Source organism: Orbicella faveolata, unplaced genomic scaffold (assembly GCF_042242905.1).
Source record: "Orbicella faveolata isolate gen_17 unplaced genomic scaffold, um_ofav_v1 contig_12, whole genome shotgun sequence".
NCBI lineage: Eukaryota > Metazoa > Cnidaria > Anthozoa > Scleractinia > Merulinidae > Orbicella > Orbicella faveolata.
In genome coordinates, this window is record NW_028301539.1 from 27,757,180 (window position 1) to 27,774,596 (window position 17,417).

General features: G+C 39.6%; 2 protein-coding genes across 2 annotated transcripts; one reads left to right on the plus strand and one right to left on the minus strand.

The window, feature by feature from the left end:
* The first annotated feature begins 6,930 nt into the window (after positions 1–6,930).
* On the plus strand, positions 6,931–11,679 carry LOC110049363 (fibroblast growth factor 1-like). The gene is made up of 4 exons (XM_020755153.2): positions 6,931–7,101; positions 7,214–7,529; positions 9,775–9,878; positions 10,413–11,679. The coding sequence occupies exons 1-4, from the start codon at positions 7,081–7,083 to the stop codon at positions 10,644–10,646; spliced, it is 675 nt and encodes a 224-aa protein (XP_020610812.2). The 5' UTR covers positions 6,931–7,080; the 3' UTR covers positions 10,647–11,679.
* LOC110049407 (fibroblast growth factor 7-like) lies at positions 11,671–15,396 on the minus strand. Its single transcript, XM_020755202.2, has 4 exons — positions 15,368–15,396; positions 14,184–14,569; positions 13,801–13,904; positions 11,671–13,362 (listed from the first exon to the last, which is right to left on the minus strand). The coding sequence occupies exons 1-4, from the start codon at positions 15,394–15,396 to the stop codon at positions 13,090–13,092; spliced, it is 792 nt and encodes a 263-aa protein (XP_020610861.2). The 3' UTR covers positions 11,671–13,089.
* Positions 15,397–17,417: the final 2,021 nt, after the last annotated feature.

Below are 17,417 nucleotides of genomic sequence, written 5' to 3' on the forward strand. Positions count from 1 at the left end.
GCTGCCTAGAACAACAAGGCATTCGCACCGTCTTTAAGTCCGACACGACACTTCGGTCACACTTAGTGCGACCAAAGGACACCGTCAACCCGGCTAAACAAGATGGTGTTGTCTACAGGATTCCCTGTGAGTGCGGCAAAGTCTACATCGGAGAAACAGGGAGATCATTTTTATCAGGGAGGTGAGAAAATAACCATCTATTGTTTTATTCGTTCCTGTTTAAGCGACCGCATTTATCAATTTCAAATAATGCGTATTGATCAGTATCTAAAAATATTGCTGCCTTGTTTGCGCGAAGTGCTTGTGCCATTAAATACCTAATTCGGTAGGCTCGATTTCCGCCGCTCTCTCATGTCTGGTCTACGTTCCTCCCCGAGACTTCGGGGAAGGAGCGCGAGCTCCTTTCCCGAACAGCGGCTGGTAATGGAGCCTACTAATTCGGCCGTGGTTTAAACCCGGTTTAAATACTTTGTTAACATTTGCGTTGTCATTGGGTGGTTACTTTTGGGGTGTCCTTTCGTAATTCATTATTGTTGAAATCAATGTGTCGGCTTATTTTAACAGCGATGGGAATAAATTCGAGTAGCGTGAGTCCATGTTCCGACATGCATTCGAGTGTAAGCCATAACGTAATAAAGATCGTCGCTGGAATAAAGTGACGTGTAGTTATTCATATCGCAAAGTACTCAAACTTATCTCGGTTTCTGCTTTTTGTTTTAGTTTTGTCTTTTTTTTCCAGAGGTTGTAAAAGCCCGTCAATATAGTTTCAGAGCGCTACGAACACAAACCAAGATCCTATTCTAACAATGTAAGATCTGAAACCGAGCTGCCTGTCAATTTTACGGAATGAGAAATTTTCATTGATCGGTATGTAGCTGTGGATTCTATTTTTTACCCAACATGGCGGACATTGGTTTGCGTTCTCGTCCCAAAGCCACGCGTTTGTATTTGACGAAAATGAACTGGTATCGAGAATCCCGTTTATTCCGAGCTTGCGTATACCGTTATGTCGTTTATGCTCAGTGTTCCCTTTCATGCTGGTGTTTTTGTATATGCGCCAGTGAAAAGCAACCTTGAGTGCCCTTTCAGCACGTGCCGCTGTACGAGCAATCTGTTTGTACGTGCAAGTTTGCTTCGTTCAAGTGCTTAGACGGTCAGATTGGATTAAAAGGTCAACAATTGCATTGCGTATATACTTGAAGGATCTAATGGGATGATACATATAGACTGACAGGCCTCTGTGGTGTGTTTCCAGCCCAGGAGGGAAAATACTCAGCCGGGCTTAATCAAAACATTCCCATGTGCCAAAACTATTAAAGGCTTAAAAAATTCCATGCCTGAAAAATGTCTGAAAACACCAAAAAGGTTAAAATGTTAACAAAAATGTTATGTCATGTATGCATGTACGTCTACGATATGTTTCCATGATCTTTCCATCTCTTACAAGGTAAATTGTTGAAATACAACTGTCGAGTTAACCAAAACAAATTAACTATTTATAAACAGGAACAATATGAAACATAGCGCAAAATTATTTTAGGTTAATTCAAAACCCGAAACAATCATAACTCATAATTAACCACTTATACTGCGGCATGTCTAATGAATTATTTTGCACAAAATTCTAGAAGTAACGTTAACTGAAACTTCTGCAAAAATCACACTACCCCAAAGACTGGCTCCCCCCTATATCAATTTAAGGCCCCAAATATCTCAAAAACTTGGATTAAATACCGCCCCCCCCCCCCAAAAAAAAAAATACTAAAAAATACCAAAAAAAAAAACAAAAACAAAAAACAAAAACAAACAAACTTTCGCATCTCCCCATCACTTTAAATCCGAGGACTCCGCAGCTTGTCAAGCATGTAAACCACGGATGAACGAAGGACCACCGAGCTAGAGTGTTGTTGTCGCAATCTTTTAACGAAACACTTATGCGCCCTTTGGTTTTCAATCAAACATCTTTTTCGAAAGGAATTTACCCAATGTTGATTTGTTTCTAATGAAGGAGGCTCTTTAATCCGCCACACATGCGCGAAACTAGTCGGTAATCAGAAAATAATTTGTTATTTTAATTGTCATCGACGAACTTGTTTGGTCGTGGTCATATTAGCCATAAAAATCTTTGCTTGTACTGTTAAGGCGAAGATTATGTGCAGGACAGTTTTCAGCTCAGAAAGTATTGTTTCCCAAGTTCTAATTTCTAACTTACGACGAAAACCTGAGAAGTTTTTCGTATTAGATCAGTCAATTTGGTGCAGAATAATAATAATAATAATAATAATCAATATTTAAACAGGGTGACCCCTTCAGTCGCAGGACTGGTATCAACGGGGGCCCTGTATAACGTAAAATAAAAAGAGCATGTATAAATAATATATATCTATAAAAAAACTAACTACTTTAAAAGATACGCTGAAATGTTTAAAAAATTTAAAAGCTTAAAAAGGTAATAGCGTTCTCATAAAAATTGGATATAGAATTGAAAATGTTCTAAAAAATAACCTAAGAAAAAAAATCAAGAGGAGACGACTTGAGAAGCGTCGGCTTGAACAAACTGTTGACAACCATTTTCGGTATGGTATTCTAAGATAACAGACAGTAATGCAGCCAATTTTTGTGAAGGAAAGTGTCGTTACACTTATTTAGAATGCGTGCGGATTTTTTTTTTTAGCGTAAACAGGCACGATGTGTGCGTGTGGGGATTAGTAATTCTGTTTTCCTCAGTGTAAAATTAACTCTATGATTTGAGAGACACACATTACCCTGAATCATTGCTCAATCCGGCTTCTTTACCTGATCGGTTTTCTTCAAGCCAGACGGGGACGAAAGTTTCGTAACCGCAAAAAAGAAAAAATATATGAAATTTATTTCAACAATGACCAATTTTGTTTACATTTGTAGCTGCTTTCAAAACAGTTATCAATTTGTAGCAGATCTGAAGACTAAATAAAAACAAAGCTTAATATTTGTTGGGTCCCTTGAAAAGCCGGCGTTTTCAAATTCCTCCAGTTTGTAAGCTCCGTTTTCGTGACGGATTAGAGTGGACGGTAGGCCTGTACAGGCCGGCAAATGATCCCCGCATCGCAAGTGATCACCAAATTGCACCGTAAACGATTCCAGACCGGAAATGGTCGCCTTGCCATAAAAGATTGAAGAGTGAGGACTCAGGAATTTGGACAGTGGATTTAAAATTTATGCAAACGGTTTTTTATTACTGTGAAACTCAGAAAACCGTGAACATTTGGATTTGATTCTAAAAGTTAATTGCGTACTGAAACAATTACGATAAAGTTCAGGACACGCGAGAAAAACCACAACCATTTATCGCTGGTGTTTGCGGTTTAGTTTTCTCACACTTAATTGGCTTTTTCTTTGCTACGCAATAATATTCCTTAAGTATTTCTGTTATTCACAGTTTTCTGAGTTTCACAGTAATAATACAATATTTTATACAGCATTTACTGTAGGTAACGCAATCAAAATGTGCAGTATGGACGATTTGTGTACAAATTTCACAACTTAAAAAATGAGATTGAAATCCTGTGTTTGAAATTTGCAGTTTAGCTAGGTCATTCCCTGAATGACTTTATTGGGTCCGTGCCTGAGATATATGGTACTCTGTCCTTAAATTTGCAGAGAACTGAGAATTCACGCAAGTGGATTGACCTCATTTTCGCGTAGCTTTCGGCACAGAGGAGACGATTGCCGACAGTAAAAAAAAAAAAAAATGCACGAGCAGAAGCGACCGCTCTACTCGTAGGGCATGCGAATAAATATATCTGAAGAACACTACGGTAACTCGCACTCAGTTAATCTTGTACACTTTCGTGGGAGCCCGTGGCTATCTAGGATGCAAGTATGAGAAGTGTACAGGGCAAAGTTCTATGCGGTTATAATTAGATGGCAGAGGCATCTTGGAAGATTCATGTTTCTTTTTGCAGTGCGTCCCCTAAACGAAAAATTTGTACAGTCGACACAAAGTCAATTTTGTATTTTTCGCGGTACGTTTCACGTTTTTTATTGCTGCTCTTATGCCTGAGATGCTTGTCTTTCCTTCACTGAAGAAAATATATATGTATCCATCCATAGACTTTTCATGGAGTCCACGCCATTCCTAACTTTTTGAGGTGGAATCAGTTTCGGTCCTGGGGCCCGTTTCTTGAAGGTCCCGAAAAGTTTTCGCACCCGGTAAGCCGTTGCAAAATCTCAAAACTTATGGTTGCAGAGCTGTTTCATTCATATATTCTTAATATAAACAGAGGTTCCATTCCGTACAAGAAGTTTCAGGCGTACGCACCTCTCTGTCTTTAAATACCAATTAACTAAAAATGGCTTTTCGGGCCCGAAAAGTTTACGGGGCTTTCGAGAAACAGGCCCCTGGGCTAATTTGCGGTCCAATTTAGGGATCATCTACGGGCCTGTACAGGCCTAACCGTAGAAATAAAGCTGCATTTGCGAATTTCTCCGGCGTAGTGTGGGCGGGGGTCAACTGATGAGACGGTTTCTCTTAACAATAACAAACTGCAAAACTTCTAAAACCTCCGCGTGCAAAATTATTCACCTACTACACAGGAAGGTAAAATGAACATGCTTTCTTTCTTGGCCAATATCTTTATGTGCAATTTTGAAGAGAAACTCAAGAACATTTTAGACTCTAGATGTCAAGGAACTTTCATAGACAGTACCACTGAAAAAAGCGGTATTTTAATATCTTTCATTGAAATTAGTTTTCACACGCTAAGCTATTATCCACATTTACGGACCCCTGATGACTTAAAAGTTATTGAAACACCTTGGTCAGCATAATTATTACTAATCAGTTCTAGTTGCCCCAAGTTGCATCACAAATTTATTGATGGCCCTATACGCTACCAAATTTTATGTTAACTACTTGATCTGCATGTCCTTGATTCAGCATCATGTGGCCACAGAAATACAAGTGGCGAGATACCTGTAGCACACACTGTCAGTTATGCTGATAAGTCCTGATGTAAACTTGTTAAACCGGCTTAGCTTTATCGTTTGTTGGACTTAGATCCTTAATACCTCTAAGAGTCTCAAAGTATCAAGAGTTTTCTAGCAATAACATGAAAGCACTGCTTGATAGCATTCATTCAGAATGGCCGTCAGTCACACATTAGGGTTTTATTCACAAACTATAAGTTAGAGCTGGTCACCATGAACAGCATACTAAAGTACCACGTGAAAGAACTGTTCAGTAGCTTTCATTTGAACCTGGGATTTTTGCTCGTGCAATGCTAAATCAAGCGATGCGACAACAAGCGAGTCATTCCGCGTTAAGTGGTCCGCTGTTTTATCAAAAGTAGGGCCTTTAATAATCCACGTTTGTCGGCATAACTCTGGTGTGATTGGCAGTAGGTATCTGTTAAGGTGTACTGTAGTTTTAGTTTACAAAAACTTTTGCAACACTGTATGTATTTATGGTCATGCAAGTAAAGCTAGTTGTTGTTGTAAAGCGATTTCTGTTAATCTGCCAAAGTAACCAGCTATTATGATTTGATTTCTCTTTTTACGCGCAATTGTTGCAAGTCACATAGTGTCCAACGCTTTAAAAAGAAGAAAGAAAACGCAGAAGAGAAATATGTCTACAACCCTTGTGACTGTGGGAAAACAAATCATACTGACAAACATTATAAATGTTTTTTCGTGTAACAGCAGGAATTTGCTCACTTGAAATAATAAAGTGAAGGTTTTTTTTCCTATCTCTGAAGATCCAAGTTTAGTTATTACGCATATATGTTTAGACGAAACAGTTCGCCGGCCTTGGCATGTTCCATGCGACAATTGTGAGTACAAGTGCAAAACGATTGAGAAATTGACCGAAATAATGACAATCTGTCGGCGTATGAGACTGGACAGGTATTAAAAAGAGATTAATTAATCAGGTCAACTACTCAAAAACAATGTGTGACCGATCATATACTGAGAAACTGAAATGTAAATATTCATATAACGTTGAGGACTGAAATACTTTATCGGCCGATCGAGATGAACTTTCTGGGTACGTAGAAGTCGTTTTGAATGAAATTTGGCCGAAATTTTTATATATACAGGGATCAAAATTTTATTGCGATTCCGGAAAGGCCGACGTTACTAGCTCAAGTTAAGTTTATTTTTCCGCTGTTTTGTTCCCTTAATTTGTTGCGATTCCACCGATGGACCTGAAGACATTAACAAGAAATCTAACATAGGTAAACAAACGAATGAACTGTAGTTCTAGAAAGACAAAATACTTTGATAAGTAATCATTATTCTTTCATGTGATCGGAATTTTTGTCTTCCATTGCGGATACTGTCTAACCCCAGAATCTGTCGCTGAAATATAATCAGTGTCATTCTTTTAAGCTTTCGCTGTTTTTTCAAAAGTACCATAAATTAATCCTGGAACCAGATCAAGGAATGGGCATTTTTTTCCCCGCATTTTTAAATCTGGGACCCTGGTGGGATGTGCATGACATAAGCTCTATAAACGGTGATGGAAATTGAATGACGGAAATGCAGCATCATACAGCACTTAACAAAACGGAAGTGCTTGAAAATAATTGTTATACTGCTGTTAGAAAATGAAGTGGCCCCATATTTTTTCTAAGAGCTCGTGCATTTGGATAGATAATAAAAATTATATTGAAGGTAAAACTTCTTAGCATTTCCTCTAGAATGAAAAGCTGTTTGAGCGATGCGAAAGGCAGCGGTATCGTTTGATATACGCGCCCACTCCCCTCTCAATCCGAGTGGGTGGCAAGCTGCATACCATGATGTTTTTAAAACAAGACCAAGATGAGGTGAAGAAAAGAAGATAGTCCGATTAGGCGTATTAAAATTCCTATACTGGCTAAAAAAACTCAGTCTAAAAAAACGAAGTACGAAATCTGAAGAGAAACGTTCCTGGTGTCAGTTTGCTGGCAATCACTGCTTGATCGTCGCCCGGCTTGTCTGGGTTATAAGAAACAGTATCTGCCCTTCAGGGTAGGCTCGCTGCGGGCTAGCACTAGGTTCTTTTCATTTCTTTTGCTGCCGTGCTCGCTGCAATTCGTAAATCGGATCAAATCGGCCGATATGAGCAGTTTATTTTTAATGGTAACGTTTTCAGTACTAATTGCTTTAAACATGATAATGGCCTCGTTTTGTTTATTATTGCTTTAAGATTGAGTGATGTGAACTTTTCTCACCGTTCTGTTTACATTTCTAGCTGTTCGTAACCATCTTGTGCGTAACACTCTTTCCGAGTAATGTCCTGGCGCGTGGATTAAGAAGCGAAAGAAACTCCAACACGACAAGATCGAGCGCAGATCGCAGCTCTCACAAGTTTCAAACAATTCAGCCTCGGAAGCAAGCGCCTAGAAATAGAAGACCTGAAGTTCACGTAAAGGAACGAGGACCCATAAAGTTAACGAAATTCCCAACAAACAGCAAGCGAGTTCGGCTGTTTGGTCGTGTAGGATTGTTCCTTCACTGCAACGTTAATGGCACAGTTTCAGGCTCGTTAAATCAGTTGAGTATGTTTGGTGAGTGTGTTAGTTCATGATTTAATTGCCTTACGACTAAATATTTCGTAATTCTTTCTCAGTCCAACTCAGGACGGTGGGAATTCTTTTTTAACTATAAAGAATAGGTCCGCGGCGTGTGCAAAGTAATTTTCATTTAATTTCCTATCTGGTCTGACAAGCTCTTTAAATAGCGACGGACATTTGACAGGAAAGCAGAATTAAATAGGATGTCAAAACCGCAGAAAAATGGCAGCTTTTCGAAATTTTGTGATGACAAAAACCGTCGGAGATAAAGTGCCCCGTAAACCACATGAAAAAAAAAAAAAAATGAACACCGAAGTAGCTGACAGCACCTGCAACAATTTACCTCTCCCAGCAGCAGCAGCAGTAGCGACCCGGTCTTTGTACTGTACACGTGCTATTGAAAATCAGGCCGGCTGACTAAGCGAAATGAATCACAACAAAGCAAGCAAGATTCATGGAAAGCCGGTGGGGACCGGGGGAGGGCTGACAGACATCACTGCATGAATTGGAAGCTCGTTCTCATGCTCAAGTGTTTGGCTCGGAGTGGTCAAGTAAAACCACGATAAATGACCTTCTGCCAGAAGAGGCAGAATTGCCTCTCCGAAAGATGGCTTTCATGAAGCGTAAATAAACTGGTCGTTACCCACAGAAGATCAGACTCATAGAGCAAGTTCAATGCATAACTTATGAACATTAAAAATATCCGTCGTGATACTATGCTAACTTATAAATAAATATCTATATATAGCACCGACGGATATAAAGGGCTTAGGCGCATCAAATCTATTATTACTTGTGATTTATTGGCAACGTTGTATAAGTATTTAAATGTCTGCTGCTTGGGAGGCAAGCATTCATCATAATCTAATTTGTTTTCAGGTATTAATTGACGACAGGATAGTTGTTCAAAACTTTATCTATATCCTCTTCATAGACACTTCGAAAACGTAAAGACGCGGCCGTCATTTTGTTAACAACCGCGCCGGCACTGTTAGGCTACTCACTATCTACAATGGAATAAATAACAAGAAGCGTGGCCAATAAGAGAACGGCATCTGTGATAGAACGCTTCATAGTAGATTTATACTTCTTATAAATAGTTCCTATGAATTGTTCCATGAATTCTGACTAGTGGGGGATAAGATCATTCCGCACAGATCGAAGTTCTCCGTTGGATAGAAAAAGCAGGCATAGAGATTCATCGATTACTGATTTGATTTACAGACCCTTTATTATCTATGGAGACAGTACTATCGTGCTATTGTTTTTCGATTCCATCGAAGTTATCTCGAACAGAAGTTGCTTCGTACATTCCACTTTGCATACTGCCAATTTTGATGAGCATTTTCGCGCCCAGTACAACCCATTTTGGGACTAATTGCGTCGGCTAGGGGTAAATTGCCGTTAGAGAACACTGTACATAAACAAATAAAAAAGCGAAAAAGCAAAATTTATTGCACGGATATTGACGAACTGGACAGCGGTCAAAGTTCTAATTTGCCGAATGTATATTCTCACTTCTTGAAGTATTTGTTATTCGAAGGACAGGTAAACATGATGTTACATTCTTGCAATTCAAGTGGCATTTTTTTGTCTGTGCTGTGTTCAGACGCCCTTTAAAACTCAAAGGCCTTACCGCATCGGACAAAATTCTTTAGAATTTTCTAGCGTTTGTCCTGCCAGGAGCACCGCTGCGGCCGGGACTGACACAAAACAAAAAATCTGTATGAAACCGGATGTCTTAGGGAGAGAGATTTCCTCAACAAGAGAGCCACAGCACTATCAATAACATTAATTTTATTACATTAATTATTTGCCTTTTTCCGGTGATCTGAGGATTTACTGCTGAATTCGCTCTTGAGAAATTTTACCAAACCATCAAGAGCCTATAAGTGGTTTAATTTGAAACCATTCCAGAGAGATTCAAATGACAAACACCCTGGCGGCCATGTTAGATGATAAGAATGCTTCTTTAATGGTACCTCCATGCGATCCAACGTGCCGGCGATGACGTCAGTTGCAAACGAGCTACTATCATCGTCGTGTCCGTTTGTACTTTGCGTAAATCAGTTTACGCACACAAAAATGTGCTAGCTTGTTGGCTCAACATTTCTCGAGGCTTAGAAGGAAAATATTCAGCTGGTAAAAAAGAAATGCGCTGTCTGCGTGACTTCTAAGCCACGGACTTACAGATTAATAAGCAGTGGTGTACAAATCATTTTCTCCTTGTATTTTGCAGTCAAGTTCGAACTTCAATCCTTTGGTCCAAGCATTGTCCGTATCCGGAGCATTGAAACTGGAAATTTTCTAGCGATCGATTCTAAAGGAGTGTTTCAGACAAAAGTAAGTAAACTGTTGACTTGTACATTAAGCTGGAAGATTGGTAAGTTCGCTGATTGGGGACAATTAGGGGCTGTTTGCATGATGCTTGTAAGTCATGTCCAGCGGTTTGAGTTCCGCTTGCCTCGTCAGTGATTCTGAATTCGTTTCCATAGCATCAACACAAATGAGTCACTGAGAATAACTCGATCTTTTGCATGTTAACATTTCACCACCGCGCCTGGCTTTCGATAGTGTAGCAGCTCTCGTAAGCTTGTAATTCAATTTGTCGTCATTGCAGCAGCCGTTACCGTTTTGGGGCTAGGGGGCATTGTTTCTGTTGTTTGTTCTGTTGTCCTCTCAAAGGGTTTCAAGCCATTCATGTGAGACCTTACGAGAGCTGCTTTATCGCGAACACATTCCCAAAGCAGCAAAGAGAAAAAGAATCGGCCAATTTCAATTCTAACTTGGTTCGGAGGCTTAGGGGAGTAAAAGATGTAAAACAAAAGTCTCGCGAATATTTTCTGCATTTAACAACCGCTTCTTTTTCTTCTACAGAAAAATGCAACGGACGAGTGTTTATTTTATCAAAACCACGAAGAGAATCTCTTTGTATCGTTTGCGTCGTTCAAGTATTACATGAACGAACATTACGACATGTTCATTAGCATAAAAAAGAATGGAGAAGTGAAACAAGCTACTTCTACGCTTCCAGGACAGGACGCCATTCAATTTATCGCTCTCAATGCTGATAATTGGCGATTTGCAAGACTTGATGGAATTCTCGGTTAAAAACAAAAAGCAACAGGCAATTGTAGAGACAGCGGGACGATTTTGGCTTCGAGCACGCCATGAGTTATCATGGGAAAGATAAATTACGATCGACTCCACGAAAACGCGCGCCGATTACAAGCTCGTCCTGGCCGACTATTCCTGGGTTCTAGAGAATGTTCGTGAATTGTCTAGCGCGCGCGAATGGTTTATAATATTGCCGCTTTTCGCTTGTTATCAAATTGTTTGCAGTCTGAAACAGAGCGTGTGTTAAAGCTATTTTCAATTTAGTAGGTAGTTGTGTTCTTATTAAATAAGTTTCGTTGATTTTCTCTTTTTGATCATTTAATCGTTATTTACTATTTCAGTAACGTTTTTACCACTAACAGACCGACAGTTTGATTGTATTCAATTCGTTTGAGACAAAATACCTTAGCTAGAGGACATTATATCCTTGTTAATGAGCGAAAACATACGAATGCGAAAACTAAGATATGGCTGATGTCCCTTTAACTGGAACATCAGCCATATGGGGTAACTGTGTTTAAAGCCCGAATAGTCATAAAATAGTAAAATAATTTATCCCTTTAACGAAGAATCTAGTCGGAGGATGAGGGAGGGGATTCAGGGATTCCAACGCTCATCCATTCCCGTCCAAATTTCGAAGAAGAATATACTAAAATAATAGCAACAGTAGACATTTATTTGCAATCGCGTGGGAATGTACACCGGGGAATGGTCTACTGTGTGTAAGTTTGGAGTCCCACCCTTCCACCTCTCCTCCCCATATCGACCATTTCCTGGGATCCAACCTTAACCCTGGTCGTATGTGATTAGGTTTATTACTCCAGCTTTTTCTTAATGACAACGAGCTTTTATTCAATTTTCATTTTGAACCGTGGCAATTGAACTTTATTCCCAACAACTCGTGATATTGAGCTCAGCTTATGACCATAAAAATAAATAAATAAATAAATAAATAAATAAATAAATAAATAATGGTGCAATTGACGCTTTTAAAAAAAACATTATTAAACTGCATATCTTTGTGGTATTTACAGTCCTAACATTTATTTTATTTGGCTTGATTTTTATTTGAAATATAGATAAAGCACAGTCAAACTCCGTTACACTCGTCTCACTTGTTTCAGTGTAGACACTGTAGGGATCGACTTCATATAGTCATTCGCATTCCGTCGTGCGTCCATATTATACCAATCAGACGCCTAGAAAAGCCATCTTGGGCTTCGGATTGGTTAGTCTGCTCGCATAGAATGCGAATCAATTTAAAGAGGTCTTTTCTGTAATCGAAATGAAGCCTTGGAGCTGACTGGTTCGTAGCTGCCGGAGCTTATTCCGGTTTCTGTAGCATGAAGCGGCTAGAGGGCGACTAGCATCCCTTCCATCCCTGGACGGGATGCTAGTCCATCGCAGGTCACTCCCCGCAATTTGTTAGGTTTCTTCAACAATTTTCCGTTATCCATTTATACTCCTGGGTGGAGAGAGGCACTGTGGGAACTAAGTGTCTCGCCCAAGAACACAATACAGTGTCCCCAGCCAGGGCTCGAACCCGGACCGCTCGATCCGGGGACGAGCGCACCAACCATGAGGTCACCGCGCCTCCTTTCTGTAATTGGGTTAAGGCAAAATTCACGAAGTAAGCACTTAAACCACTACCTGAGAAAAGGAGGCGTTTTTATAGCGGGGTTTGAATTTACTGCTTGAACTTCTAGCCTGCGATACAAAGAGCCACTGAAGTTATGTACAGGAGTTAGGCTTACATTGAAAAAGAGATAAATATCCTACCTATAGTTTATATAGTTTAAAAGATCTACGAGAGAAGGTCATCCCCTGTTAAAAAACATCGACGGTTGAGAGATTTTCGACAAAGCGGTAAAGGGCAGAGTAAAGTAAGAGCTAACTACAATTCAGATAACTTTAGCCACTTTTCTAACTGTTTGCCTTTTTGTGCATGTTATGAGAAATACGATATATTAATGAATAAGCTGCGGACCACCGCGGAACACATATACCGATGTTCCACGGCCTAATTCATTTGCGCGGATGCGAGGCGTCGTTATTTCTTGAAGAGAACATTTTCCGAGGAGTTTTGAAAACTTATTTTGAGCAGTTTTCACTTGACAGTCGAAAGTAATTCGCGTTTGCATTGGTTTTGCATCAGTACGCTGCGCGATTGGCTTAAAAAACTCGCGCCACTTTTTCATCCAATCAGAAGTAAATCCAGAAGACTAGCAGAACCAATCGTGATTCGCTCGCACATTTTCCCCGCGCTTTATGACAGCTATGTCTACTTACTTTGAGTTTTGATTGGTTCTCTGTATTTTCTGTGTCTTTTGTGATTGGTCAAAGTGATCACTTTGGTTTTGGTTTTACGACATTCAATTGAAAACTGCTCTATGAAATACAAATGTTCCTACTTTACAATTTTGTTCGCGCTAGAGTTTCACCACATCTCTCGTTTTCCTTGTTTTACGCGATTTTGTTTCGCGGATGCCATAATTCTAGCTTTCTCTTCAGTGTTGTTGTTAGGCAGTAAAATAAATTGAACAGACATCTGTCCAGGAGAAGAGAGCTTCGGCGACTTGCTGTGGCCGTTCTGTTTGATTCCAAGGAACAAATCATGGCGCCGGTTCTTGAAATACTTATGCGAAGTGAAGGTGTGGAAATAGTTTTCTTCGTACATGGTTTTGAAAATGCTCTCATCTGAAACTTTTGCCTGTCGGAAACAACACCACCAAGTTTTATTTCCCCTTTATTTACCCTAGGGATTGTCTTTTATTATCCTCTTTGGAGCACAGGTACTAAGCATGTGCACGTATTGTTGAAGACTCGCCTACAAACCCTGAATAATTTTATTGGATGTTTGAACACAATTAAAAAAAAATGTTTGCAGAAATCCAAGAATAGATAAAATAGAAAGCTTTTCAGTTCGAATATACTTAAATACCCTGCAACGAAATGCAATTGTTGTGCTACAACGATTGTACAAATCGGATCAGTTCCAACCATAGCAACAACTGTATGTTTCACACAACAATTTTGTCCCCTAAGAATGTCCTGTAAAAATTACACATGAAGCTTGTCTCGCAACGTGCTCTCATCGCAGAACAAAAACCGTTGCGTCAAGTCACAAGATCTTACATAAAGTCCTAACCTGAGTAACGACCCGTCCCTTCGCATTGATCGCCAGAAACCGTCCGCTGACAAGATTCCGCAGTCTCACAATGCTTGTTCCAAGGGACTGGGACTCGAAAAATGCTGAATTGGAAAAAAAAAATGGCACAATTATATTAATGAATATGTTAAATTTTAGTAAGGACGGATTAAGTTTGAAGAATGGATTACAAAGCAAGGAAATACTCGAGTTCAACTACTCTTTCATGCTTTCTAAATAGTCAACTGGTCTGCCGCCTGCCAGTTGAGATTTTTAGCCATGTTATGCTTACTTTAAGTGCCAAGCCTGAAACAAAATGACAACTATAATGTTACATCCCCGTCAGGGGCTGGGTGAGGACGATAAAATGATCAGTGACTTACTGCTTTCACTTGATTGGTTCACGATTCCTATGATTCGATTCTTCTTTGCGGTGACATTAAGCGCCAAAAAATATCCCGTCTTACAAAAGAGCTGCACAATCTGGACGTAAGAGGGTGTTTTTGATGCCACTTTGAAGATCTGGTAGTTGATTCTAATGCGTGACGTTGAATCATTGATTTGTAGACTTTTAGTTGGAACGCATCGTTTCTCCTGCACTTGAGTGGGCCTGGCGAGCACATACGGGAATGGAGCAAGAACCACCACTGCACAAACGATTAATAAGGTTTTTGTAAGCTGTGGAGAAAAAAAATGTAGGTCATCACTGAAAAAGCCTGTGTTACATCTCTTACATGTAAGGCGATATGGTAAGAGCTGTGAAATATGTCTGGCAGGAACCCACACCAGGTGAGGTGTCCATTAAGAGAGAGGTGACTGTAAATAATCACCTTGCCGGTTTGCACGAAGCACAAAACTGGAATTCGACTTCTCAGAATGCGAATCTTCATTGGCTAATTTTCATTGTCGATAGGCGGACAGACGCATGAATTTATAATATTTGCGATGTTGACGCGACGAACGAGAGCGGACAAGTCGACAATTTGTTGTTGTGAAAAACAAATTGACGTCAGTTTTTCATGCGTCTGTTCTGTTATTGACAATGAATTTCGTCATAACGTGCAGATCCACTCGGCTGTCGCCTCGTGGATTCACAACTACTTTGACAACGTTATGACGAAATTCACGATCAGTAACAGGACAGACGCATGAAAAACTGACGTCAATTTGTTAAATAACACATGTTATCATATTTTGAATTCAAAAACATTAACTTAGAAAACCATAATAAACCACTAACGATATTAAATAGATTTCAGAGAGCAAAAATTTACAATAGTATAGAAAAAACATCATGGGATCCTTGGTGAAATGATTTTCAATTTAAATTTCATGTCAATTTTGATCTCCATTATACCAGACCACCGGTAATTCGCATTCTTGCCCAAACACAGTTCTATCCGGGCTCGAACCTGGACCCCTCCTTCCGGAGCCCTCCGTCACTGCGGCTCTGTCAACATGTACGACTGACATATTTATTTATTTATTTATTTATTTATTTGTTTGTTTGTTCCCGAGATATCATGTGCTGAATTAATTCCACCGTCCCGCTTGTAACCAAACTTACGTGGATGTAGCATTGAATGTGATTGCCATTCAGAGAATAAAAATAAACCAGGGAAAACAATAGTCGAGTTACCCCACACACCAGCTACTAAATGAAGTCTTGAAGGCTATCATATAAACCGGGCGGCTTGGTAAGACAGAGATCGAGTGCTACTTGTTCTACGGGTTTTGAATTGTCAGCTGCATTGCATACAATTTTCACATTACATTGCAAAAACGTTCTGCCCGTTTCGTGCATCTCTCCTTATGTTATATCAATACTGTTATTTAGAAGCTAATTAAGCACGCTAAACTAGGGGTCCCGGAGTGCAAGCAGACAAATAGAAATAATTTAGTTTTGCCATCAAATACAAAGAAAATTATTTAAAGAAATTTAAAAGGATTTAAATGTAATCATGGTAGATACAGGCACGCGAACAGAATTTTGTAACATCACGTGGCGTACAAGTAGAAATATAAGCAGACATTTCTCCCTTAACCTCAAACCCAAGTTACACGCGTGGTTTTGGCCGTGGTTTGAAAACGACAGGTTTTATCTCTTCCTTCCTTTTGATATGCTCTCTGCTAAAATTAACGCGCCCTTAATACTGAAAGCTGATTTTCATCAGCAATAAAGTTTACTACCAAAGAAATAAGAGTTTTAACACGCTTCACGTAGTTTCATTGCTCTAAGATCATCAAAATCTACTTTTTTTTGAGTTAGATGACAATGCAATTCACAGCTCCATTCTCACTGAAATTATTGTGTCCGGTAAATGTCTACAAAACTTTTATCTGAATACCATTTCAGCCGATTAAACACTGCCGAAACAGTACCCACCCGTGCGGACAATCAAGGCCAAAGCTTGACAAAAACACGAGTTTTTTACAGCACTGCCCACGCTTTGCTAGCATGTACTTGAAATAGAACATCGTAAAACTATACTATTTTGCTATTCAATTCCCCTACCACATACTGGCTTCTAAAGTAAATGCTGCCACTTTAAAATCGATTACTCACCTTAGGCGAAGCCATAAAGATCTCCCTACTATCGCGAGATGTAACTCTGTAAGGGCGTCGCCAGCACACTTGTGCTTTTATGTTCAAGTCACCTTTGACCAAAATGCAAAAATATTCTTGCAAAAGGCAATTTTACCCAGACTTGTCTGAGAGATGAAGACGTCTTGGTGTGCCGGTGGCCAAAACCGGAACTTTTGAACCGAGCTAATGCTGTGGAAGATGTAAACAATCGTAGAGTGCGCGGATCTGCTTGAAGGTAGGTGTTCCAATAAAAATAAATGCACCGCTGTTAAATTCACAGTATGAAAACAGCTTGAGAAAAATTGAGGGAAAGAAATGAGTATGCAAATCACTGTTATCCGGGACCTTTGCAGGACGAAAAACAAAACAATCTATTTGCTTTGCTTGATTCAGTGTTGAACATAAGCAGGAGAGATTTTTCCTACTGATTGCGCGACAAAGTCGGAACACTGAACTTAAAACATTGAGCACCAACGTCTTTTTTTTTTTTCTTATTCTTTAATCACTTTTTCATTCTATGCGAGCTATTGTCGAGAAATATATTGACCGTCGGACTGAAAGTGAAGGCAACAGACGTCTGGTGCAAAAAACGCAAGAAGATTTGCGTTCCATTGCTGTGATTTGACCAATAACATTGTAATATTTGTAGACAAAGCTGTGCCGACTTCGCTTGCTAATTATCTGCCGACGAAGAACGAAAAGAATAGACTTTCAGAACCTGTCAGAAGAGTCATTTCTCTTAAATGCATCCCATCACAGGGAATGGTTCGCTGCTCTCTCTGACAAGGGTAAAATGGGATTCCCTCAGACGAATAACCGAATTACTTTTCAGTTGTCTTCCCCCTTTTTTATATTTTGTCTCTGTTTCACTTCTATGAGCAAGCCTATTTCTCTTTTCAGAAGCTCTCCGTAATTTGTCAGAACTTAACGAACAAGATACCTAAATCAGGACCAACAGTACGGGTAAAATTTTTCCATTTTTGGTCCAAGAGCACATTTGAATGTTCTTAACATGGCCGTTTTCCCAGGG

Excerpts from the sequence above, each read along its gene's own strand:
- LOC110049363 (XM_020755153.2), top strand. The coding sequence starts at position 7,081 with ATGAGCAGTTTATTTTTAATG. Across the intron at positions 7,530-9,774 it reads AAATCAGTTGAGTATGTTTG|TCAAGTTCGAACTTCAATCC; the intron begins GTGAGTGTGTTA and ends TGTATTTTGCAG. Across the intron at positions 9,879-10,412 it reads AAGGAGTGTTTCAGACAAAA|AAAAATGCAACGGACGAGTG; the intron begins GTAAGTAAACTG and ends TTTCTTCTACAG.
- LOC110049407 (XM_020755202.2), bottom strand. The coding sequence starts at position 15,396 with ATGGCAATCACATTCAATGCTACATCCAC. Across the intron at positions 13,905-14,183 it reads GAACCAATCAAGTGAAAGCA|CATTTTTCGAGTCCCAGTCC; the intron begins GTAAGTCACTGA and ends TTTCCAATTCAG. Across the intron at positions 13,363-13,800 it reads AGGGACGGGTCGTTACTCAG|GCAAAAGTTTCAGATGAGAG; the intron begins GTTAGGACTTTA and ends TGTTTCCGACAG.